The 26,367-nt window shown below is 36.7% G+C and overlaps 1 protein-coding gene across 2 annotated transcripts in view; it reads left to right on the top strand.

Annotated features, from left to right (window-relative positions):
- The window catches only part of ANGPT1 (angiopoietin 1), a 253,480-nt gene that overhangs the window by 183,428 nt on the left and 43,685 nt on the right, over positions 1–26,367 (top strand). For both annotated transcript variants that reach the window (XM_008255828.4, XM_008255827.4), the window contains exons 5-6: positions 9,527–9,654; positions 17,802–17,903. In XM_008255828.4, coding sequence (XP_008254050.1) covers positions 9,527–9,654; positions 17,802–17,903 — 230 coding nt within the window. The remainder of the gene's footprint in view (positions 1–9,526; positions 9,655–17,801; positions 17,904–26,367) is intronic.

Raw genomic sequence — 26,367 nt, 5'->3', positions numbered from 1 at the left:
ATCAAAGCAGCACAAAGAGTTTGAATAGAATTTTAACTAATTCATTTCCTGGACGCATCCATACTCCAAGAGGTATTTTTTTAAATTCAGGGACAAAAAGAGAATGGACATTAGCCATGGATAAACTATGGCACATTACTAAGATCCAGATGATAACTAATTCCTCTGGGAAAAAATGACAAAAAAAACCCCACTTTATTAACATAATTTGTTATGTATGCATCATATCAACTATAGAGTGTATCTATGCATTATATCAACTATAGAATGATACTCTCACAATATTATAGTTTAAGATGGAGAAAAGAAATGCTGAAATTTTTTAATTCTACATTTAGCTTTAAATGCAGAAAGGAAAAAATTATTTTTAACCTCAGATTTTTTCAAAGTCAATTACAAAGAACCTTTAGAACTAGTAGCACAACAAACATGTTTAGTTTCCTGTGAGAGTTCATAATTTAGTTTGACTAAAGAATATCAACATTGTAATTAATTTTTTTTTTTTTTTTTGACAGGCAGAGTGGACAGTGAGAGAGAGAGACAGAGAGAAAGGTCTTCCTTTTTGCCCTTGGTTCACCCTCCAATGGCCGCCGCGGCTGGCGCGCTGCGGCCAGCGCACCGCGCTGATCCGATGGCAGGAGCCAGGAGCCAGGTGCTTCTCCTGGTCTCCCATGGGGTGCAGGGCCCAAGCACCTGGGCCGTCCTCCACTGCACTCCCTGGCCACAGCAGAGAGCTGGCCTGGAAGAGGGGCAAACCGGGACAGAATCCGGCGCCCCGACCGGGACTAGAACCCGGTGTGCCGGCGCCGCTAGGTGGAGGATTAGCCTAGTGAGCCGCGGCGCCGGCCTAACATTGTAATTAATTTTATAGCACTGAAATCCCATGGTAGTACTGGCTTAATTGTTCACTTGCTGAGTGGAACCATCTCCGAGATAGAGGTGATCTACCAAGTACGAACCAAGCTTCCTAATGGATGCACAAGGAAGTCAGATGATTATATGTGACGTCAACTCAGTTACACCTTTTCCACATCTATTTATCATATCTTTGCTCACACTCAGAATTATTTTCAGGTGTCACAATTTGTTGTAACCAGAAAGTTTCTTTAGACTAGTGACTTGAATTGTCACTTAATTGTAAGCAGAAATTTGGTTTTAAAAAGAGACTTTGCCAGTTGACTAAGGCCTCACGGACACATGCCTCTCAATCAAAATTTAATTTCCAGCCCATCTCTCTAGAGCTAGGGTTAGACTGAGAAGGATTCTTCTCAAACATCAGGAAGCAGCTAAGACATCCGCCATGGAGAAGGCAGGGAAGTGCAGTTCACATGGAACAGCAGTGAGAACTCGGAGTTCCAGGCCCAGCTCTGCTGCCAGGTTTGGGAACCTAGAAGTACCATGCATCTCAGAGTTTGGCCAGTATCTTCGACAAGCTCACACATTATGATTCACATCAACCAATTTATATCTTCTCAGTTTTGTAGCACTGTTGATGCCCATGTTCAGTGTAGAACCCCTAGCTGATCATCAAGTATTGTGTATTACCAAGAATTGGAATCAGGCCTACCTGTGCTGATGGTCAGCCCTTACATCCTTGAAACTTCAAAGGGAATTTTCTGTGTGTGTCAGTTTTCAAAAGTATCCGACAAAAACCTTTCTCTGTTTACAGCATTACTCAAGAGTTTCTATTTTTAATGGCTTTAGCTGAAATCGATTATTCGTCCACTCAAAACAGTACAAAAGATGCCCTTTAAGCTTTCCCATATGCATGGGAAATTTTTTGTGCAAAACCAATGGATTTCAGCCAGGCTGAAAACATTACACGGGAAATTAACACACATGAAACACCTGAAATATCTTCCTTAATGAAATGACCTTCTGAACAAATGGCAGGGGTCATACAGCAACAGGGTGCCCAAAGGGAAAACAGGGAAATGAATTTTACAAAAATGAATGATTACTTGTTTAAACAAAGCTCTGTGTAAGTCCATCTTCAGCTTTTAGTTGAGTATTTTTTTTTCCATCTTAGGTTACTTTCAGAAGAAATAGCTTGAATATATATTGTTATACATATGAATCATTCCATATTTAAGAAGCATTAGAAAAAAATTATACTAATGAAATTACAGTAGAAATATGTGGAACTACTTGATAGTTCATTATTCCACATATTAAAATTAAAATGCACCATAAAATTGGACAGCTACCTATAGCATTAGATGCTTTGCATAGCCATGTAGAGCTAATGATTTATCTACCTTATGCAATATTTCAACATTATTAAAATTTTCTGTGCTTACAATTAAACATCATGAGTGATTCATTCTCCAGATAAATTTATTTCTTTAAGAAAATGTTAAGAAAATGTTTAAATGTTGTGATGATACATTTTCTGCACTGTTTTTGTCCCCTTCTCTCTTCTAGAACAAATTTTAAAAAATGAAGGCTTTTCCTAATAATTTTATCTATTATTATCAGCACAAATTAATTGCATCATAACACCATACGACCTTTGGCAAAATATATCATTTTTCTCTCTCATTAAATTCCAAATTTTTCTTGGTTTTGCCTGTTTTTTAAATTCACTGTCATTTCCTCACACACACAAGCTTTCCATTACCAGTGTCCTGTTGTCTATATGACTGATTGTGGGTGTTGAACACAAACGCTCAACTACACATTCGTGTGCCCACTATCACTTCCCACCAGCCCTATCTCTTTGTAACTTCCAGCAAATAATCCATAGGCTGGGAGATCAAGTGATTAGGATTGTGAGAATACTAACTGAAATTAATGGGGGTAAACCCCGATTCAATGTGAGTTACAGGGTATAGGCACTATGCAGTCCAAAATTGCCTCTGGGGAACTTCCTCCTCCTCTGTCAGCTTTTGCAGTTGTCTGCCATCACTGCTTCATACTTTAGCTGAGGGATTCTATCTAATCAACAATTCTCCCACCCATGATTCATTCTAACCTCAAGTCCTCATTTTTCTTCTTTCTTGGCATTTCTGCCTCCTGTCTCTTTTCCTATACATTCTGCTTCAATAAGAAGAGTCTGCACCCATTCAGAATTAAGGACTGTCCCGAACCATCCAGAACTCTACGTGTAACCTTGTCAGCTGACATAAATATAGCCGGGAGCTCTGTGACTAACAACTCATTGCAGTTCCACATGAGTTTGGAGAATTCTACTTGTAAATTTTGGTGAAGTTATATAGCTTCCCTGGGCCTCAGTTGGCTCATATATAAAATAATTTATTAATAATCCATGTCATAAGATATTTATGGTGCTAAAATGAAGCAAAGTATGTAAGACGTACCTGGCACACGAAACTCATTATTTAGCACATGGTAAGTGTTCATTTAATGCCAGTTAATTTTATGGTCATGATTATTATAGTTCCATCAAAAAGATTATAGTTAAGATTTTCAGACTATTTACAAAATATATACATATAAAGAATTAGTGTGCCGGCGCCGCGGCTCACTAGGCTAATCCTCCGCCTTGCGGCGCCGGCACACAGGGTTCTAGTCCCGGTTGGGGCGCCGGATTCTGTCCCGGTTGCCCCTCTTCCAGGCCAGCTCTCTGCTGTGGCCAGGGAGTGCAGTGGAGGATGGCCCAGGTGCTTGGGCCCTGCACCCCATGGGAGACCAGGAGAAGCACCTGGCTCCTGGCTCCTGCCATCGGATCAGCGCGGTGCGCCGGCCACAGCGCGCCAGCCGCGGCGGCCATTGGAGGGTGAACCAACGGCAAAGGAAGACCTTTCTCTCTGTCTCTCTCACTGTCCACTCTGCCTGTCAAAAAGAATTAGTGTGAGAAAAGTAGCTCTTTTTTCAAAAAATTTAGAGTAATAATAGAGTAGATAAATGATGTTCAAGTATTTGAGTATACCCAGGTTAGGGGGACTATGGAGAAAAGAAATTATAGTTTTTAAAACGAGGCAGCTTTTAGCTATTTAATCAAGGACTTCAGATTAAGTGTACTTAAAAAGACAATCTATGTATTTATTATACTATGATATTTTTGTAAAAAAATTTTTTAAATTATAGCTTTTCATAATATGGATTTTCTATGAACATTTTGAAGATGTTTCATATACATGAATTTAAACTTTTTTGCTCCCAAATAAACATATCTTTTAAAATTTCAAGTAATTTTATTTGAAATGCGGACAGATAAGAGAAGAAAAAAGATATCTCTCTCATCTGAATGTTCACAGCACCTGGGGCTTACAGAAGTCCTTCACAATAAATCAGAATTCTAGAGAACGTCTTAGAAATGGCCTTCCTGGAAATGTCCACACACATGGTTGAAGAGCACAGGCTCTAATCAATTGTTTGCTTCCACCTGGTCAGATGTGCACATGCTCAGTTACCTTCAGTAACCTACTGTGTTGAAATCAGATGGAGGGCCAGTTCCTAACACTGTTTTCTCTGATGACAGTGGCCACCCAAAACACCCACAAGGACTACCCTTGAACAAATAACTTCATCCACATGTATTCTAATGCATGTCAAATACTGGAAAGATATAAACCTAAGTCACTTTTACAGTTAAAAAGAATATTTGAATGATACATTCCTTATAGCTACTGACTGGGAAATGGATAGGAGCCAGGGTTTGGGCTTTTCACATTTTTCTCTGGTAGCAAAGCTAATTGCCATCTGTGTCCTTTGCTAGGATTGCTCAGACTCAGAATTCCCAATTCCACATTCCAGGAAGTTTTCTCTTGAGGGTTCATCTGAATTGAAGTGACCCTCTACCTCACCTTTCAAGGTCCTTCCCTGAAATCAGGCTGGTGGCCCGATACACCATCTGGAGTGAAATTGGTTGGTTAAATGAAGGGAAGAGAAGGGGTATGGTCCACAGCTGCTGGTGTTAGGGTCTCGGGTTGCTTATTAACTGAATATTGTCCGGTGATAGACATGCACCTGCTCCTGTCTCTATTCTTTCCCTTTAGATGACAAAGATTGGCTGTACAGATAAGACTAAATGAAAAGAATGAATAATGATTTCTTCCTTAGACTTTCTAGATTTATTTGCTGATACTGCTGTGAGTGAAGTCTTTGAACTAACCAGGCTTTTAAAATTTAGCTCAGATAGGGTTTTCTACATGTTTTGTTCTTCTAAGTGTTATCTCTGCCAGGCAGTCTTTCCCACCTGGCAGATGGAATATATTCTTCTTGCATGGAACTAGTGCATTTCATAACAATTGTCTCCCTTTAATGCTGTATTTAAACTGGTAACATTATAGCTATAGAAGCTGTCGCCAACCATATTGTGACCTGGTAATGGATCAAGAACAAGTGCATCAAGAAAAAAATCAATTCCTTGTCACATTTTTTGGAACCTGATCAGACTTTACCTACAGTTCTATTCTGGAGCATTCAATTACATGATCCAAATAATTATCTTTTTCCTTTAGGAAAGTTTGAGTTGAGTTTTCTCCTTTCATGGAAATACTAATCATGGATATGACTATCATGAACTGTCATTAAAGATTTCCTAATTTAATGGATCTATCTCCCATCAGGCTATGATCACATTAAAGGCAGGTTTGGGTTTTACAATATCTATAACTCCATTGCCTAGGAAAATTCTTATAAATAGCAAATGTACACTAGTTGTTGAATTAACACATAGTGCTAAAATGTATATTTTTCTTAGAATTCTATATAGAAGTGTGAAGCCATTATAGGTAATTTTCAGGCTTTCTGGAAAGAAAAAACCTGAATTTTGAGGAATAGAGACCCAAGAATGGAATAAGAAATGAATATCAGTGGATATTTACATGTTAAGTTAAGAAAGAAAGAGAAACCAACAAAGATGATGTCTACATATAAAAGGGACTACGAGAGGTCAAGTCAAAAGCAAAGATCACTTCTGTGACATAGAGTAAGGGAGTGCAGGAGACACGGCAAATGGCTTTCATCTTCAGAGTAAGTCATAAAGTTCAGATACAAAGAATTAGGAGTGAAGTTTTTAGTCTTGAGAAAAGTGACAAATGACAAGTGAAAACAACTAAATTATACTTTGCAGGCAATGCAATGCGAAGTCTTTTACAAATGATTTAATATTTGCATGGGGGTGAGTAACTGATTTCATACTAGTCCACAGATGAGAATTTATCCTTGCAAGGGTGAGTGGGTGGAGAGCACTGCAAATGCCCCTGAGCCATTCTTTAATACCTCACTGTGGAATCAGGACTAGGAAGACGATTGCGAAGGGAAGCGACTCAAAAAGGGCTGATGGGAATGTCAGGGATCTGGACTCCAAATTAGCAGACTTGTTGGGAATGAAGGAGTAGGCAGGGAAAAGCTGAGTTTGTGGTTAAGTAAGGAATGCTAGTTGTAAAGATCTACTTCTTAACTCAGGCTTTCAAATTGGTCCATTTTTACTAAAAGTTCAAAACATTAGGAGAGATCCATAAAGATCTGGGTTTTGATCACTTCTCCCAGCTCTGCCCGAGTGGTGCTTCTTCCACCCTGTTCCACCAGGTCTTCTGTGTCCATCTTGGTTCATTTGCCACATTTCCCTTCAGGCTCCATCTTCCATCTAATTGACTTCCAAGACCGACAAAACTGCATCCCTACTGCTGACAACTGCAGTGTTCAGTACATTCATCTTCATTGTCTATTTTCAAAATGTGTACCATGTGCCCAGTCTATTTAAACGTGGCATTGAACTTCAGAACACTCCAGTGTGTAACAATGAAAAGGCACTCAAACAAATATGAGGTTGAAACCCCTACAATCCACATTTTGATATATACATTATATATCATTTAATCTGAAATAATCTATGTCTGAGCTAATCAGGCAAATTTTATAATATGTAGCACTATTACATGATCCATATTTGTTTCTTTTAGACTTAAATAACAATGGCATCAGTTGATTTAGTCACCAAATGAAATAAAGTGATTAACCTACTTTTTGACAAGGAGAGAACAGTTCAAGGTAATGCTAAATGTCACCAGTCACTTCAACTGCCCTACATTCAGTCAAACTGCAATGCTTGAATTTGGGGGTGGAAGATAGCAACATGACCCACTCCACAGACAGCACCAGGTGGCCTTCCACTCTCTGCTGAAGTCTCTTCTGTAGAACAATAATATAATGTTGCCTTTAACTGTATTGTTATCATTACCATAGCAACAATAGTAACTACCATGTTTTGAGTACTCACTATGCTTTTTCACAACCCACTTTATATAATTAACACACCTATTTCAGAAATATTTATTTATAAATGTCCTATTCAGTAGATTTAATGACAAAGGTCAATCTAACCCTCTCTAGGGAACCTTCTTCAGGCTTTAGTTGTAATAAGACTATAACGGTAAGCTGTGGCTCAAGGTTTCAAATTGATTTAAAATGCAAAAACTCTAAAATGTAGGCTGAATAAAACTTTCAAGTATAATGTTTACTCACTCATATGTGATTAAAAGCAAGCAGTCTAATCTTTGTGTATGTGTGTGAAAGAATGACTATTTCTTCTCGTAAGAATCTGAGTAATTTTCAGTCTTTGAAAAATGTCGAACTAAATTTCAAGAAAATATTTATGTCATATATGTTAATTATAATGGCCAAAACGATTTTCATAGAGTAACCATTGTACTCATTGTACCTTTGAATGGCAGAATCCTCAAACCATTTTTCCCAGGTATAGAATTTATATTCATGGTTTAGACAACAAATTTCTAGTTATTTTTCACATAAGACTCAACTTGTTCCCTTTTGCTCTGTTAGTGAAAATGTGTGTGAAGCAGCTCCCCTGTTCCCATCAGTAGCCCCTTCACCCACATCTTCTTGCAGTGGCCAAGGGGAGGGGAAGTGGCAGAGACGTGGGAAGGAACACACACAGCACACATAACTGAGTTATGGAAGGCAGGAAGTGGTACATTTGATGAGGGAAGCATTTTCTTCTTCGATAAATGACTTTCTCCATCTCTCACCCAAAAGAGAAAAATGGGCTTACCCATGGGTTGCTATTGACCACATTTTCCTGTGTTTTTTATCCTCTCCAGGGACCATAAATTTTCACTGGTGTTTCTTTACATCCGTGTGTGTGTGTGTGTGTGTGTGTGGTGTTTAGATGTAATTATTAATATACTAGGTAAAGCCTCTAGTGCATACCTTGACTATATGGAAAACTGTGATGTTATTAAGTGTTATATCAGTCATGAATATTTCACTTTCTTGAAACATAGTTCAGTATTTTTGAAAATTTGAAATGTTTATATTGAGATAGGAATTTATTCCACAATGATTAGATTATTTATTAGCTGCAACAAGCATCATTCAGCTAAAGTTTAAGTAAGGTTAGCAGTTTATAGAACATTTAAAACTATTCTAAAAGTATTGATTCATAGTTTACCTTAACATTTTTGTTACGATAGACCAGTGTGACTCAAAGTGATTGAAGGCGATATTTATTAAATAATAGGAAACTTTAAGAGCAAGTTTACAAAATAATCTTAATTTCTAGAAAAGGGTTGAATAAAATCAATTAATAAAAAATATGCATTTACTAGAAAACAATGTCTTAAATATTTTCTAACTATATTGCATGATCTTTAGTTAGAAACTATTAAATATGTGTTTGTATTTTTTTTCATCCATGAGAATTTAATGGATAAAGCTCACTGAATAAAATAAAAGTTCTTCTCAATAGTGACTATACCTAATTAAGTTTCCTGTCTTCACTTCACTTCCAGTCCTTAATGTGACCTTTCCTCTTATCTAACTTAATTTCAAGGTCTAATTCATTCGATTTTTTTTCTTTTATTCATATATCATCTGCCTAGTAGGGATATATTCATATATCATCTGCCTATTCAGGGAACTGAATAAAAATCAAAGTTTACTAACAGTTTTTTTCTTGGTAATTAATTGGATCAAAATGATTTTACTTTTCAAATCTAATTATTTTGACAGTTATTGTTTTCTTTTTTTTTTGTTGTTGTTGTTCTTTATATTTTTTGGTTGAAAAAAAGTTTAGTAGCTCTTCAATCTAAACCCACAGAGAAATAGCACTATCTATTTTTGGTATTGTAAGCTTGTTACTGTGTTTTTCTCTTTGAATTTGTCTTAATTTCTTCCTCCTTCAAAAAGTATTTGTTGTTTTCAACTTTCCTATGAAATATAGTTAATGTCTTAACAAACCTTTCAGGAAACATTGACATAATCACTACCAATTGGATCTACTGGACAACCAGGTCATTTGTCTTTTGATTTGATATTTTGGAAAAGATATACAGAAAAAAGAAGAATGAAGAAATTAAATAAAATAGAAGTATTCATATAAATTGCATGACAACAGTTTCCTTTAGTTTTGTAGTGTTCTAAGTCATCTAAAATCAAGTATTGTCATTGTGATTGATTTTTCAGTGAATGAAATATTAACCTTTGTTATGAGGGTGGGGAAGAAATACTTACATATGCTTGGAGTCCATTTGGGAACTAATGGTACTGATATTCATATTCAAATATTTAACATATTGCAATCATATTTTTTTTGCAGTTTTACTAAAGGGAGGAAAAAAAGAGGAAGAGAAACCATTTAGAGACTGTGCAGATGTATACCAAGCTGGTTTTAATAAAAGTGGAATCTACACTATTTATATTAATAATATGCCAGAACCCAAAAAGGTAAAAGCAGAAGTGTTTGTTTACAAGATGTAAAACAGATCCTGGTTGAACTGCTGGATAATCAGATTGATTTGTGGACTTGTTAAGCTGGAAGTATACATATGCCTGAGCTCTTTTCTCCCAGAAATACTGTATTTCCCAGGTCTATAAAGATGAAAACTCTATTTACTGACATCCATCCCATCCTTCTTTCATACAATTTTTTTCTCTGCTATTCCTGGATATCTCATTGCTTATAAGTGATTATTTTATAGAGGTTGCAATGCCAGGGCCACATCCACCTTGAGAATGTGAGGTAGATATCTTCTGAAGTCCTAAGAATGCAAAGACTTCTATCTACTCTCCACACATTGTGGTCAGGAAGCAGGGAACTTACTCTGAATATTTGCAGAATCACTACTAGGAAGGTGGAAAAAAATATCCTTTCTCAACCTACCATCTTAGAAGGATTTGCTTTTCATATTTACATAAAAGAGTAAATGTTAGGGCATCAGGTTCATCCGTATGTTGAACTGCACCCAGAATAAGCTGAAGTAAGCGAATCCTATCTTCCTGCTGTCACATCTCCTTTAAATACTGCCCCCCTATTTTAATCATTAAATCAACCATCCATGCTTTCAATACAATTCAGTGGGTGTCATTCATTTGTCACTTACTAGACAGAGACAGAAGCCAGTAGTTACCAGTGTATTAAAAATCAACAATTTCATAGATTGCTTCAAAATAAGGTAGACGTATAGTGATAAAACCCATCTGTGCATCTGAAGCTTTGAGGGAGCTTTGAGGTAGAACAGCCAAAAGGAATGCAATGAGAAGCAACAGTCCAGCTCTTCAACAGGTAAAAGTGTTAACTCAGCACAAGATACCCAGAGCACACCCTGTGGCCTTGACGGATGAAAAGCTCTCCTTGCTCTTTGCCTCACCTGAATTATTATTCTCTCCCATTTCCTCTGGGTCACAGGCAGATGCTCCCAGAAGGCCTTCCCCTGTCCCTTCCCCTGTGCCCCAACCTGGAGCAAATTGGGACACTTTCTCACTACCAAGAGTTCTGCAAGGCAGGAGCTCTGCTTTTTTTTTTTTTTTTTTTTTTTTTTAATTCTGATTTCCTGAAGTATAGCGTGGTTTCTTGCACTTAGTAAGTCCTCAGCAAACATGTGTTGGAATGAGTGAATGAATAAATAACCAGCTGAGGATCATAGCAATACTTCTATGTAGTATATAATACGTAAATCCAAGTTACTTAGTCTTCCTGATTGTTAGTCTTCTTTGCCAAGCAGGGGAAATGAATGTCGGTAATCAGTTTGCCAGATGTCGCTTAATGGCCAACATAGTGAGTCTGGATCCTTCTCAAGGTCTGGTCAGATCTAGTTCTCCTTCTACCAGTGTCCTCTGTCTCCTAATTTCCTTAAGGATTTCTGGTTTAAATTAGTTCACTGTCTCTAGTCCTCTTTGCTGGGCCAAATTTTTCTTCTCAAAAGAAGTCTTCGATTTTCTTCTCGAGGAAGATTCAGGGAAGAGCCAGCCCAGGCCGGAGGAAAGGCAGCAGGCACAGATCTGTACATGGCGACTTTGGCCACCTACCAGAGAAATGTGGTTTCATCAAAATACTTGTTCATTTTGGGTTTCTGAGCAAGATATCATGGAATCAAGTGTTCCAAGGCTTAAAAAAACAAACAAAAAAACTATAAAGATAAAATGGGTTTGAAAGTGAGGAGATGAGAGTAATTTATTGTAGGAGAAGCCTTTTCCATATCCTAAAATCCTACTTGAACTTAAATTCAGCATACAGACACACACACACACACACACTCACACACACACAAGCAGATGTATACACAGCACGTAAATAACATATAAAGTAGGTAAGAAACTGCCCCCAAGGGAGTGGCAGTTTCAAAAAATTAAATATTCTGCTTATCTATAGTCTACCTGAGATCTCAAAGAATCTTTTTATTAGTGTCAGTTCCACTAATAGTTAGTATAAAAGTAGAGTTAACTAACATATGATGTGACCCTCCTTTTAGAACTCTAATATTTCCATGATAGATATGAATATAAAAATAATATCAATTTCAAAGTTTTCAGATTGAAAACATTCACACTTTTTTTTAAAGATTTTTATTTAGAGAGGCAGAGTTACAGAGAGAGGTAGAGCCAGAGAGAGAGAGAGAGAGGTCTTCCATCCACTGGATCACTCCCCAATTTGCCATAATTCAGAGCTGAGAGATCTAAAGCCAGGAGCTAGGAGCTTCTTCCGGGTCTCCCACATGCATGCAGGGGCCCACGCACTTGGACCAACTTTGTCCACTTTCCCAGGCCATTAGCAGGGAGCTGGTTCAGAAGAGGTGCAGCCAGCACACAAACTGGAGCCCATGTGAGATACCAGCACCAGCAGAGGCTCAGTCTTCTTTGCCACAGCTCCAACACACTTCTTAATTTTTTTTAAACCCCACTGCCAGGCCTACCATGTGGCCCTGGGGGAAGTGGGCAGCACAACCTTGAGTCAAGTTTTGATCACTCCTTGAAGTTTAGTTCCAATGTTATCACAGCTCAACTCTAGTTGGAAACATTTTGAGATGAAATTGGCAAACAAGCAGCTTGTAGAACTGGGCTTTTGTCAGGGCAGAAGACCACCCTGTCCTCTTTCACAGTCTAGAACAGATTTTCATTTCACAAATCTGTAAAAGAGAAGCCTGGAGGGTACATTTCTCTGCTTCAGTGTATTGAGTATTCTGTTTGCCAGGTCCTATTCAAAGCTTTATTTTGTCTGTATTTTATCCATACACAGACGCACATATGTGCACATACACACTCGTTGACTCTTAATGTGGTGGCACGGATCCTCTTGTTCTTATTTTAGAAAAATGACTTGCCCAACCATATAGTTAGTAAATATTGAACACTGGTTTTGAAACAAAGCACTCTGACTTAATGGAGTCTTATTAACCAGAGGGCTAAGCAGGATAATTATCTCTTTTAGTGATGGCTAAAGTTGCAGCATTCCAGGGAGCAATAAACACATAGGTGACATAAGTCATATAGGCAAAGGTTTATTGTCAGAAATTAGATAAACTGATCCATGATCCAATCACAATTACTCTCACTCCCTACCATCATATAATTTCATTTTCTTCTCCTATTTTGATATAGATCATTGGTATTCTCTTAATTCTATTTTTAAAAAAAAGTGGTAGGAAAATTTGTCTTTACAATATCCCCCCTTTAAGCACATTGTAGATACAGACATCAGTGCTACCCTTGGGTTTGCTTAGCAAATGGTTTGCCCTTGTAATGATTTCCGAAGCCCTGTCAAGGGTAGAAAACTCAACACAACCAATAGAAAAAACGAAAGAGGATGACCAGATACTTGTGATATAGGATATGGGCCAAACAGTAAAACCTGAGCTATTTAGGACGTCTGAAAAGAAAATTAACAGAAATTTGGATCTTTATGGTAGAGTAAGAGGTACATGTGTAACAGAACTGTTACACAGTTGTTTGGCTGGCATTGTTCCATGCCACAAAAGGGATGTCTGCAAAAGTTGGGAAAGTATCTTTTCAAATATCATGTGGAAACAAAAGATGTGTTTCTAGGATTAATTATTCAAACAGATAGAAAATGAGAATTAAGATCTTTATATTTCTCCTTTTTGTTTCATATTATTAATGGCTTGTGGTTACTTTCCTCTCTGAATTCTCTTCAATGCATACTAGTAGGAAACAGGATTTTTCCATTCATTTTATAATTTTCTATAAGCAAATACTCTATAGTCGGCTCACTTTCTTCCAAAAGAACAAATCATGAAATCATAACTTATTTATTATAAAATATTAATTTTTATTTGAACTCATAATTATCCTAATTCTTGCAAAAGGACTATAACAAATGAGTTGAGTCCTTTTAATTTAAGTTTAAAGAAAAAAAAAATCAGTGTTCACAGAATAATCACTCCAACTTGTATGGAGAATAAAGGCATAAAAACTATGTGAATCAAATTTCTCCTTTTTGTTTGGGTTTAAACCTCCGCATAATGTTAAAAGGTGTTTAATGCTTGAAAGCTTTGACCCTGCCTGGGATGGGAGCCAGTTCCTTCTTCCCTTGGTTAGAGTTAAAGCCAGGTTATCCGATCAGTAAATGCATCAGGCATAGTAAGGGTCATGTCCACAGGCAGGACACCACCAACAGCACAGACCACACAACAGTGGCAAGTGAACTTTTCACGTCCTTTCAGGTCTCAAGTGGGTCTGAAACCAACCATCTATTTTCCTTAGCTTTCTTCATCTGTTAAGCATATGATTTTTATTTTTCTTCTGCAGAAAAGTAGAAAGGTTTTTTCTGGGGGGTGCAGGAGTTGGCTAGAGTGAATTCAACTTTTAAATTTAACATTGGTAAAAAATAGCTTGTTTAAGGATTTGTGATGCCAGTATTATTAACTTGAAGTTGGTAACCATAATTGTAATCATAAGGAAAATTTATTGAACTTCAACATATTCTGGCTTTATATATTCCATATTAATCATAATAAATTGTAAATAACAAATATGAAATATTATATAGCTTTATAATATGTAATAAGAGTAATCTTTAAAATTACTTTATATAATACATAATACAAAATATATCTAAGAGGTAAAGTGTAATGAGAATCTTTATTACAGACCAAATTCTTTTCTTTTCTATTCTATTCAACAATCTCTATATTGGCTTATTTAATCCTCGCGAAAGATCTAAGAGTGCGAATGGGACCAATGTGTCATTTAGCTCCATTGTGCCCTTTCTTCACAAATGGCGGCTGATTATCATCGGTGCTATTAGTAAGAATTGTGACATATATTTAACTCCTAACCTCTCTGCACCTCAGGTTCCAACCCAGTCATCTCCCTGGGTATTTTCTGTTCCCTCACAGAGTTCTGGTTTTCTCTGAGCCCTTACCTAAGATGCTATCCCTTCAGTTCTTAACATTTACAAGGGACTGGTTGCTTTAATTTCCAAAGAAAGTTGTCCTTTTCAAAAATCTGGGAGTGGTTTTAAAACAAAGTACTATACAATTAGAAAAACCTAGATGACAACATCCCTGCAGTACAGTTTTCCCTATACAATCCATATTTATTAACATAGCAATTCTTTTGTCTAGGCACATGCCTGGACTTTACAGCCTAACAAACAGAGTCTGACCAACTTTAAGCAATCAGTGTCCATTGGGAAATAAAAATATGCTTAAAAAAAAAAAACAAGAAAGATTAAGCAGTCAGGGCAGAATAAAATTTAATTGAATATTAGTTCCTCTAGCAAAACGTTGCCTGATACTCTCACTTCCTGGTATTATGGCTTAAGTAGCATCAGAAAGGTCCATGTTGGCCACCTTTTTTGATTCACTACCATGAGTTCTTTAAACTTTGCCATCTGATTTTATTCTCACAGGAATCCTGCAATCTCACTGGCCAAGGCTTGTTTATTCCAAATGTACACATTTATTTTCCCCATCTTTATTTATCTTACTTTTCTGGAACATTAAGTTAACCACCACCTGAACTTATTATCCATCTCCAATTTACTTTGCCTTCCATTACTTAAATTTTCTTACTTTAACTATATTGCATTTCTAGTTAATCAACAGATATTCGTTCAGTACTCGTCGCTAAGTATTGCTCTAGGTACTATGGATAGCAGCAAATAAAATATCTGCCCATCTAAAAGTTAGTAATGCATGTTGTCTGTATCAGTTATTCACCAAAGCCCATTCTTGAACCTGCCTCCCTTCATCACAGAAACATTTCTTAACAGCTTTTTCTTTACTTCTTTAAATAATGCACCTGTCTTCATGCCATGAATTACTCCTTTCAAGCATATTTCTCTTAATGATTCTGTAATAGGGCTTAAATCCTAAATCCAGTTCACATCTAATTAAAATCAATATAACCATTGGTAAGTTATTGACATGCCCTAAACGTCAAGTTATTTTTTAAATCAGTGAAATGAAAATAATATCATACCTTCTTCATAGGATTATTGTGAGATAAAATTACAACATGCACGTAAAGAATTTAAATTATTGGCACTTAACAAGCACAATACATTAATTACCATTTCTTTAATTTAAAAATGTTTTTATTTAAGGAGAGGCAGAGAGCAAGAGAGACAGGGGGAGAGCTAGAAAGCAATAGAGAGAAAGAACATTCTCACCTTCTAAATGCCAGGGCTGGGCTTGGGCTTGGTAAAAGCCAGGAACCAGGAACTCAATCCAGGACCCCCTTGTGGTTGGCAGCAGCTCAGTTACTTAACTTATTTGTGCTGCCTCTCAGGGTCTGCATTAGCAGAAAACTGTGGTCAAGAGCAAGAGCCTTCAGAGGCACTCTGAAGACAAAGGTATGCTCACTGGCATTTTAACTGCTAGGCCAAATGCCCACCCCAACTATTCCTTTCTTTTTCCTTTATACTTCTAGCTGTCATTTTTGTCCTCAGTCTTCATCTAGTAGGGCATTGATAACTGTTCAAAAAACTTCGTTTTGGATGTCCATGCTACCTTAACCATTTGGTGTCTGAAATCATGATCATTTTCTTCTCTCACTTGTTATCTCTTTGGCTTTAATTTCTCATTTGGATCACTTCCTGTCATTCTTTAAGTTAGTAGAGTTTAAAATTCTGATGTCTAATGTCTCCTTAATCCTAGGAGCAGTGGCTCTCCAAAGACTGAGTCATTTTGAGGTCATGAGCCATACTTTATTCATCATAATATCCCCAGTTGTAACAGAATCAGTGCCCAACAATGTTTGTTGAGTGAAAAATAAGTGAATGAATAAATTAGAATTAAGAATGGGGAAAGATTAACAGGGGTTGAGTTGAGGACAAAGAGCAGATACAGAAGGGTTAAAGGATTAGCAGAGGGGGAACCTAGGGAAAGGGAGGGGAATTCAAATTTATAATCTTGGAGGTTAGTCAATTCCTAGGGATAATGAAGACATGCTGGGTGGGTGGCTGTTGTCAAATTAGAGGAGAGCCCTCAGGAGAACAGTTGTCCTATTTTATATGCTCACAAATAGACATGGATATCTTAGTTTCTTTCACTCTGAGGAAGCACATGGACAATTTGTTCTTTGAATGACAGCTCTTGCCATTGCTTTCATACCCTTTAGCTATCTCTGCTCCAAATGTAATGCCTTGGGGAAAACACTAGAGGTTTTTCCTCTAATCAGAGCTTAGCACTGTGACTGTCTGCTGCTGTTGCATCATATCCACACCTTTAGCCAGCCTTCAAAATGCTTTAGTGTTCAGTTGCTAGGGGAATGGTGTTCCCCATAGCCCAATCCTTGAATAATCAAGCTGCCACATTCATACTACATCAATTACAGTGATTGCTCTCCAAAGATAATCCTATTACAAATATGTTTCTATCCTTGGGTGAACTCTGGGGGGAAATGAATCAATTCTAAATAAATACTATTGTATTTAGAATAATTGAAATAAGCATGTATTTGAATGATTTGGATAACTTTTCCACATGGGAAAGAAATGCTTGTCGCAGTTAGAAAGAATACAGGATGTCATATTCTCTACTTATTGTTTGTGACTAAAATTTAAGCAAATAATGTGTTCTCCATATGCTGAGCACCAAATTTTGTAGCATTGAACAACCAAGAATAACTGTTATAATATGTAAGTCTAGAGAAGTAAATATGCAATAAAATATAAAAGTTAAATATATGTAATTTAAAAAAATTATTTGTCTAAAATCTTTGTCTTGACTTTATTATTTCAATTAAAGTTATCAAAATTTATAGTCATCTATTTTGATAGTAAAATAATCTATAATTTTGGAAACAAATTATGTTTTTAGAACCTGAATATGCATAAGTGCCTGTCTCTGTTTAGGACAAAGATTTTTCTGACTGTTTTACAGTCTGTTTTTCTGCTCACTGATTTAAATTTTTGCAAGTAATTTGTATGTCATTGATGGGATTTAATCAGAAACATTCAAATATGTACCCTTGACAGAAATACCAATAATATATTTCAATTAACATTTTCCAACATAGTAATTTTTCTTCCAATCTATAGACCTATTATCCTATTCCTAGTTTAAAAGATCATTTACATGTTTCTATGAAATGGACATAATTCTCACTTGATTTTCCCTTTGTTCTCTCAGGTGTTTTGCAATATGGATCTTAATGGGGGAGGTTGGACTGTAATACAACATCGTGAAGATGGAAGCCTGGATTTCCAAAGAGGCTGGAAAGAATATAAAATGGTAAGATGGAAGAATTTACAGTGTTCTTTGATGTTTTATCACAAAGCTTGTCTTCAGTTATGATAAACCTTTGCATTTTTAGATGTGTTTGAGATACTTAAAAAATAAAGAGATATTAATGATGTTAGTCTCATTAGGCAGAAAGAACTCATAAATCATTTTCCGTAAATGATTTCCATGTGTGCATCAGAATGCAAAGTGAGTTACTATAATTATATGGTGGATTGTTATATATTATCTGGATTTGTTCCTAGTTGAGTAAGGGTGGAGGGAGCTAGAACTCAGACCCAGGCTAGATACAAGAACCAAGGTACGAAAGCTCTGCAGGAGTCGGTTGTGGAGCAGAAAACAACTGCCTCACCTCCCGTGGCTCACAAGTTGTTGCTGGTTGTGCCTCAGATCTCTCCAACATGACTGTTTTATATGGTTAACATGGGCTTCTCTGATTATGATTAAAATTCTCAAGTGACAGTTGGCATCTCCCAAGCAGAGAAGTAAAAGCTTTCAGGTTTTTTAAATTTGTTAAGCTCAAAAAATGCCATGGTGTTGATTTTTCCGACTGCATGATATTGGTTGAAATTAATCACAAGACCAGTCTAGACTCAAGGTGAGAGGAGTATTCAAGGCTATGTATTGTGAGGCATGGTTTGTTGAGGCTTCCAGAGTAACAGTAGGCATCACCATCATTGTAACCATCGTCATCATCATTAAAGATTAATATGTGCTCTCCCTGTACATATATTCTTATCTAATTTTTGTATAAAATTATTAGCTGATACTATCCCCATTGTAGAAAGAAGCAGAGATTAGAGAGATCAACTTTTACAAGATAATATATTAGACAATTCATTTAATCCATAGTCTAATAATCATGTAATCAATGCCTATAATATTAACCATTAAAATCTGCTGGCTGAATGCCAAGGAACAGTAATAGAGAAAGCTTTCTATTTATGAACTAATTCTCCTTCTTTTGTATTGAAAATTTCTAGACAATTCTTGTCTTAATATCATTTGTAGACAAGGATAAATGGTGATTGATTGATACCACACTTCACCCATTAGTAGTTGCATAATTGATCAAACAGTGGTCTACAAAGCACTCTAATAATTGAACGGAAGGCCCCCTGATGTCACTGTGTCCACAACATTTATCTGAGATACTTAATTAAACACTCTGAAAACAGGTAGGATCTTAATGTCTTTAATAAACTGTAACTTAAGATAGAAAGGATAGGGCCAACAAGATAGAATTCTGTGGAGATAATTATAAAATCTTTCACCTGGATAGAAAAATATATTTAAAAATTAACTAAGAATACAGAATAAAAGTGATAAATTGCTTTTGAAAGATGGGAGATTTATTTGTGTGTAAGTTTTTGTGTTGTTGGCTATATAAAAACACAGATTAATGGACTTAGTCTACCCTAATAGTAGTTTTGAGATGAAAAAAACATAGATTTCACGGATGACTATCATGATCTAGTTTTCTTAAGCGATAAGTTTTTGGTACAGGCATTTGACACAGTGGTTAAGGAACTGCTTAGAATGCCCACATCCCATATTAAAGTATCTGAGTTAGATTCCCAGCTCTGTTCCTGATTCAAGCTTCCTGTTAATGCTGAGAGGCAGCAGATGATGACTCAAGTGCTTGGGTAGCTGTCATCCATGTTGGAGCCCTGGGCTGAGTTCCTTGCCCCTGGCTTCAGCCTGGTCCAGCACTGCATATTGCTGGCATCTATAGATTGAATTAGCAGATGGAACAATCTCTCTATCTCTGTGCCTTTCAAATAAATTCAATAAATAGGTAAATTGATTTTTTACAAAGCTTATTATAAAAGAGCGGAATTAAAAGATGAGGTTTTGTTTTTGTTTTTGTTTTTTTGTTTTTTTGTTTTTTTGGTTTTTTTTTTTTTTTTTTTTTTTTTTTTTTTAGAAATAAACTTTCAATTTGGGAGGTTTTCAAACAAGTGAACCTATTGTAGAGGTAACAAGTAGGATGGGAGGAATCTAGACATCATGTTGACAGCAGGCAAATCTGAGGCCACCTAACCTGGAGGAAAAAGAATTAAGCAAGAACTTGTCTGATGGCTATTTTAATTGACTGGATGGTTGCATGTGGTCCTATAGCCTGCTGTGCGAAGCATGGTCCATGGACTAGCAGCATTTGCTCCATCTTGGAGCTTACTAGAAACACAGGATGTGAAGTTTCATCCCAGACTTAACTGAGTTAGAATCTGCATTTTAGCACTTTCGTGGGATGTTCTATAATGACTGCAGGAACATTCCAGAGTGACAGAATCCAGGGAAGTATGAACAAAACTCTCTGGTAATCAATTCTCTCTAACATGAAATGTTCTGGTATTGTAAACCCTGAAAAGCTCGGTAGAATGTTGATTGTCGTCTTTAAGGATACTCTAAGAGGAGCATTAGAATTTCAGGATAGATTTTAAGGCCTCATTCTGCCCATGCGATTCTAAAAACATCTGGGAAGGTGGAAATATCTCAGTTCTGGAAGAGGACTTTGAATTATGTCCATGCTAACAGTTTGAGTCTCCACTCTATCAATTAGAAGAGGAGTAAGTTTTCTCAAATCACTAAATCCACACCCTATCTTGCCTTGGAGCGATGTCATGAGGATTAGAAATCATATACATAAAGCACTTTGACTCACAGAACTGTCAGTATGCAACAGTTATTATTATCCAAGATTAAACATCAAAGTCTAAAAAGAGTTACTTAACTGTGTTAAAAGAATGAGTTTGTGAGCCACCTTAATTCATGATTATTTTCACTACTAAAATGAGATGTAGGGGGGCCAGCCTAGCGACACAGTGGATTAAGCTACTTCCTGGGACACCAGCATCCCCTATGAGTGCCTGTTCAAGTCCCAGCCGCTCCACTTCTGATCTAGTCCCCCACTTAGGCACCTGGGAAAGCAGCAGAAGATGGCCTAAGTCTTGGGCCACTGTACCCACATGAGAGCTGCGAATGGCATTCCAGGCTCCTAGCTTTGGCGTGGCCCAGCCCTGGCCATTCTAAACATTTGGGGAGTGAAAGAAGCTCTATGTATGTGTCTCTTTCTTCCTGCAAGTCTGCCATTGAAATAAATAAATAAATTTCTAATAAACTAAAATAAAAATGAAATGTGAGGAAGTCATCTGAGAACCAGATATCAGATAGGGATTCAGGCAAATCTAAAATACGTTATTAAAACTAATGACAAAAGACAAATGAATATAAAGTTATTGTGAAAATTTTCCAAAACAGTCAATTATTAACTGTAAGCATGCACTCCCTTGGCAAGCAAGGCTAGTTTAGTAAGAGATCCTGACTTAATGAGTATGTAATCAATACAATAAATGTTTTAGAACTAGTTAACAGCTATACACATTTTAAAGCATTTTTTTCTTTATAGGAAAAAGACTGAACTTATTTGTTAATCATTTTTCCCTCCACCCCCTTCTTTAAATAAAAAAAGACTATCACACTTTATTCAAACTTGAAATTTTTATCAGTTGCATGGCCAGAAAACAAAATAAACTGAATTTTTGAAGCATTCTGGCAAAAATGAGTCTGAACAACTTTTTAAAGTTCGTCATATGTTATAACTTGGTTAACATTCATCAAAACACTTGGTACAAAGCACTTCAGGTTTTTCCTTCTGAGCTTCTCTTTCCTGTAGAGACAAAATGACGCAATTCCACCAAGAATGGACGTACACTTCTTATGCCAACTCCTATCCTGTTCCCTGCCTTTGAAGAACTGGCCAGTCCTGCTTAGGGTAGCTGTCCTTTGAGGAAAGCACTAGGCACGCACTCCTTCCTCTCGGTCTTCACCTATGTATTGTTGTATACAGTTGGGCACTATACTTCTTCCCTGGGCATTTAGTGTAGAAATAGCATTTCATCCCTCCTTCCTTTCCCCCTTTCTTCCCTCCAACTCATCATATCGGTCTACATCTATGGACTACCTCTTGCCTCATAAGCTTTCCAGATCAGTATGTTAAAGTTGTCAACATACGGAATTACACATATATGTTATATATGATCCTTATTGTTTTTAAACCTTTTTCAACATGGATGGTTTGCAACTCATGGATTCTTAACACTGGCTTTAAGCCTACAAAGGTCTTTTATCTGAGCTTTGTTTTCAGTAAGCCTCACTTATGAGATTTCAGCAAAATCTGGTTTATGGATTTGTAAAGATGTTTGCTTTGAGGGAAGTCTGGATGGGGCTTTTTAATGAGGCACTTAGGGAACCATATTAACTCCTTTCAGCCACATGGATAGCATTTAGTAGCCTTGGGCAACAAGACTTATCAGCAGTACTTTTGCATATAAAGATCAATGAAGCTGGAAGTTCCAAATAGTACCCTAACTGGCCTAACTTCATAGTAGGCGGTGACTAATGCCCTGGAGACAAACTGGCTTTGTTTTGAAAACAATTACCCCCTATAAACAAAGATTCCTATGGACACAACCATTTTAGTCTGAGTACCTTACCTTCCGGGAACCTTTTACTTCTGCAAAGAAGTTAAGAATACATTTTAAGCTGTACCCTAATACTGGCACATTAAAATGAGGAGAATATATAAAAAATGAAAATTTCAAAATCTTTTTTGTGGTCTTTCTCAGCAGTTGACAGAGATACACAATTTAAGAGTGTATTAAAGAACCTTTGGAAAGCTACAGCTCAATCTTATCTGCTTCTTTTAAAAATTTGTATGGAAAAAAGTGAAACCCATCGGATTCATGTGCTATGTCTGGTTTCAATTTTGCTTCATCTGTAAAAAGTCAACACTTCCTACAAACATTATCAGACAAAACAAATAAAGTATCAGAGACAATTATTCCATTAACTTGGAGCAGCACAAACTGAAATTGAACATTTCTGCAGGTTTTGGCAAAAACTAATGAATATTAATCTTTTCTCTTCATGAATTTTTTGAGTAAACTATATTTCAATACAAAGACCAATTTGAAGTTGGCATTTAGGTCAAATTCAGTTGTCTTTCGCACTCTTTCATTAAGGAACTGAGAATAAATCAAGTTGATTAACAATGTATCTGAATTATGGAATCAAAATCTTTCAAACTGCTATTATTGACATAACTGAGCCCAGTTTTCACAGAAGTATACCACATGCATCCTTGGATTGTATTCATAAAAAGAAGAAATTCTGTTTTTGTATTTGTCTGTTGCTATTTTTGTTTCAGCGTTGAATTTTATAGAAGCTTTTTTTTTTTTATAAATGTCACAGGTTATTTTGCAGTAAAATATAGATCTATAGTAAATTTTTACATGCAAACCTGTTTTTTGGATGCATATTTGACATCTCTATCTTTTATTCATGAATGTGATTTTTTTTTTTCAAGTAAAATCCCATATATGCTTAATCAAAAGATGGAAGTGGACATCACTATGGAGATGGGTTTTTATGATGCATGCCATTTCCTTGTGTACCCCGCAGTTTGATCTGATTAATGCATTCTCTCTGGTTTCTACTTGGAATGGCTAGTCCACATTACATTTGTATGATTCTCCACTTTTTGTTTGTCACCTAAAAGTACCTCATTTGTAGATCCTAAAACTTGTGAGATGCAGAGAAGGATTAAAAGAAATAGAACCAAGAGAAAGTTAAAGGAGACAGGTACTCTTCAGCAACAGAAAACTAATCTAAGAATAAGAAGGTAGCATGTTTTGCCTTTTACCTTAATTTAACTCCCATTGCAATCATTTCCTTTTATTGTTTTACTTAATAATTAACTTCTTGGATTGAAATGGTAATACCCATTTGTATAAACCAAAGCTCAACTTGTCATTACAATACAGGAATCCCTACAATCTGAAAGCCTTTTAAATTTTAATTTAATTAGTTGCAGACTAAGACAAACCTCTAGAATTTTTTTGTTTCCTTGTTCATTCAGAGGAGAAAGGAGGCTTCTTACCCTTAATTTTATTGCAAACAAATTTTTAAATCTGCATAGTTTTTTATAACATGTATTTTCTATAACCTTCTTGAAGACCCTTCACATATGTGGATTTCAAAAATTTTTGCACCAACATAAACTTATCTTTTAATTTCATTGTCCTCGAACTTTTTGAGGTCTCTATGTATTTCATCCTCATGGCTTTGTATATGGAAATGACAGTTTGAATCCACATGTTACAAGGAAGGAAGCTGAGGCTCAGAAAGACAGCAGGAAGTTCCACAACAAATACGTGTGTGTCAGAGCAAGGCTTCCTACTGGAGCCGAGATGAGCAGTAAAGGCAGCTTGACCCAAGCCAAGCCTTTGTTCTATGCATAGATCTCTGATCCTGACTACTAGACTCTCCATTCCAGTTGCTTAAAGTGGGAACCCATTTCCTCTCCTTTCCCATATTTTTCATCTTTACGATGAAACAGTCATTTCTGCATCACTGTCCTGGGCTATTAGAAGGTTTTCCCTGAACTGTCTAACAGCCATTTTGATTCATGGTAGCCAAACATTTTGCCTCTATAATAAAGCATTTTGGGGAAGTGTATGAAACCGAGAATTTTGGTTTCTAAATGAAAATTTCACTGCTTTTCTTTCAGTTGCTTTTTTTCCTGAAAGAAGAAAAAGCAAAGTGTTAGGAAGGGATATTTATTTTCAACCAAGGGGTTATTGGCCTGCACGCCAAGGCACAGGGATGGAGGTTTTTCTAAGAATGACTCCACTGCTGCTGGTCCATTCCTGAGGCTTGCCTAGGATCACACTTTTCCCTGGGGAAGCTGGGGAGTTTTATCCACACAATGCTTTCAACAGCATGGAAATATGTGACCTAAAACTTAACACTTCATCCTTCCCAGCCTCTGAATTCACATTCAGTATAATTGCTGCATCCCTGTTCAATGATCACAAGGAAAAGGGAATCATCAAGTGGCCAGAGGGAGTTTTGACATGTCTGAGTTGAGAAGAAACGCAAGAAAAAGCCCACGGGTCTTTCTTTATCTTCCCAGGGGCCGCTGCGATTGAGAAAGTGCTAATTCTTTGACTTCTCAGCTCTGAAAGCTGCACTCTTCCTGCTTTTCTTGTTATGTTGCACAAGCTGCTATAGGCGCATGTCCAAATTTGTGCCAATGTTTTCTGTTACTGTGAAACTTTTGCAAGGTGTGCCTTGAGCTTCTCCGAAACAGAAAAAGGAGCCACTGGAAGCCCAATTTCAATGAGTTCTACAACGTTCGAGTGGAACATAAACCCAGTGCAGTCTGGACAAGTGGTTTTAAGTGAATCAAGGAACTAAGACCCTGGTAGACAACATTAAAAGTGTGCATACATATACTAAAATTTCATTTTAACTTTAAATAAACAAGCATTTATTTGCCCATTTTTTAAAAGATGTATTTGTTTATTGATTTATTTGAAAGGCAGAGCAATAGAGAAAAAGGGAGAGACAGAGAGAGAAATCTTCCATCCGCTGGTCTATTCCCCAAATGGCCACAACAGCCTGAGTGAGCCACTCCACAGCCAGGAGCTAGAATGCCCTCTGAGTCTCCCACATGGGTGGCAGGGTCCCAAGTACTTAGGTCATCATCTGCTGCCTTCCCAGCTGTATTAGCCTAAAGCTGGCTGGAAGCAGAAGAGCTAGGACTGGAACTGGCTCTCAGAATGTGATGCTGGTGTAGCAAGTGGCGACTTAACCCGCTTTGCACAACACCAGTCCCCATTTACCCATTTTTTTAAACGTAGGGCCAAAGGCTGGAATTCAGGATCATAAAACTTTCTCATAAGTAGAATGTATTCAAGCTCTATCTTGAGTTTCCTTAAACTATAACAGTGCTTAAAGAAACATGTAAAATTGTATAAATTAACCCCCCCAACATTTTACCCAGTCTTTTACATTCTCAGCAACATATAATTGAAAAGTATTTTTAATGGTTTCTCTTCTTAAAAATTGTATCAGACATATAAAAATTGTATTTATGGGGCACCATGTGATGCAGGTGTACATTGGGAAAGTCCAATCAGGATAAATGTATCTCCTTAAACACTGACAATTTCTTTATGGTGAAAACATTCAAAATTCCTTTCTTCTAGCTTTAAAAAATATATACAACACATTACCTATGCCCACTCTACTGTGCAATAGAACACCAGAAATTCTTTCTCCTATCTAATTGTAACTTGGTATCTGTTCATCAGTCTTTTCCTTCCTCACTCCCTGCTTTCCCCAGCCCCTAGTAGTCACCGTTATACGTTTAATTTCTGAGATCAACTTTTTTAGTTGTTTGCTTTTGTTGAGTGAGCCTGGCTATTTAAATTAGAATTTTGTAAAAAAAAAAAAAAATAGAAAAAACTTCTTTCCCCTCTTTTAACTTAGCAACAAAACATATCGCAAATATTATCATTACAATAACAGCATAAATGGGTTTGAAACCAAGCACCAGTGGCCTTTCGAAAGTAGTTCATTAGGTAGAGGCAGTCACATACAAGTATAT

Source organism: Oryctolagus cuniculus, chromosome 6, assembly GCF_964237555.1.
Source record: "Oryctolagus cuniculus chromosome 6, mOryCun1.1, whole genome shotgun sequence".
In the NCBI taxonomy this organism is placed as follows: Eukaryota; Metazoa; Chordata; class Mammalia; order Lagomorpha; family Leporidae; genus Oryctolagus; species Oryctolagus cuniculus.
The sequence above is the reverse complement of the archived record's forward strand: the minus strand, read 5'-3'. Positions and strand labels throughout refer to the sequence as shown.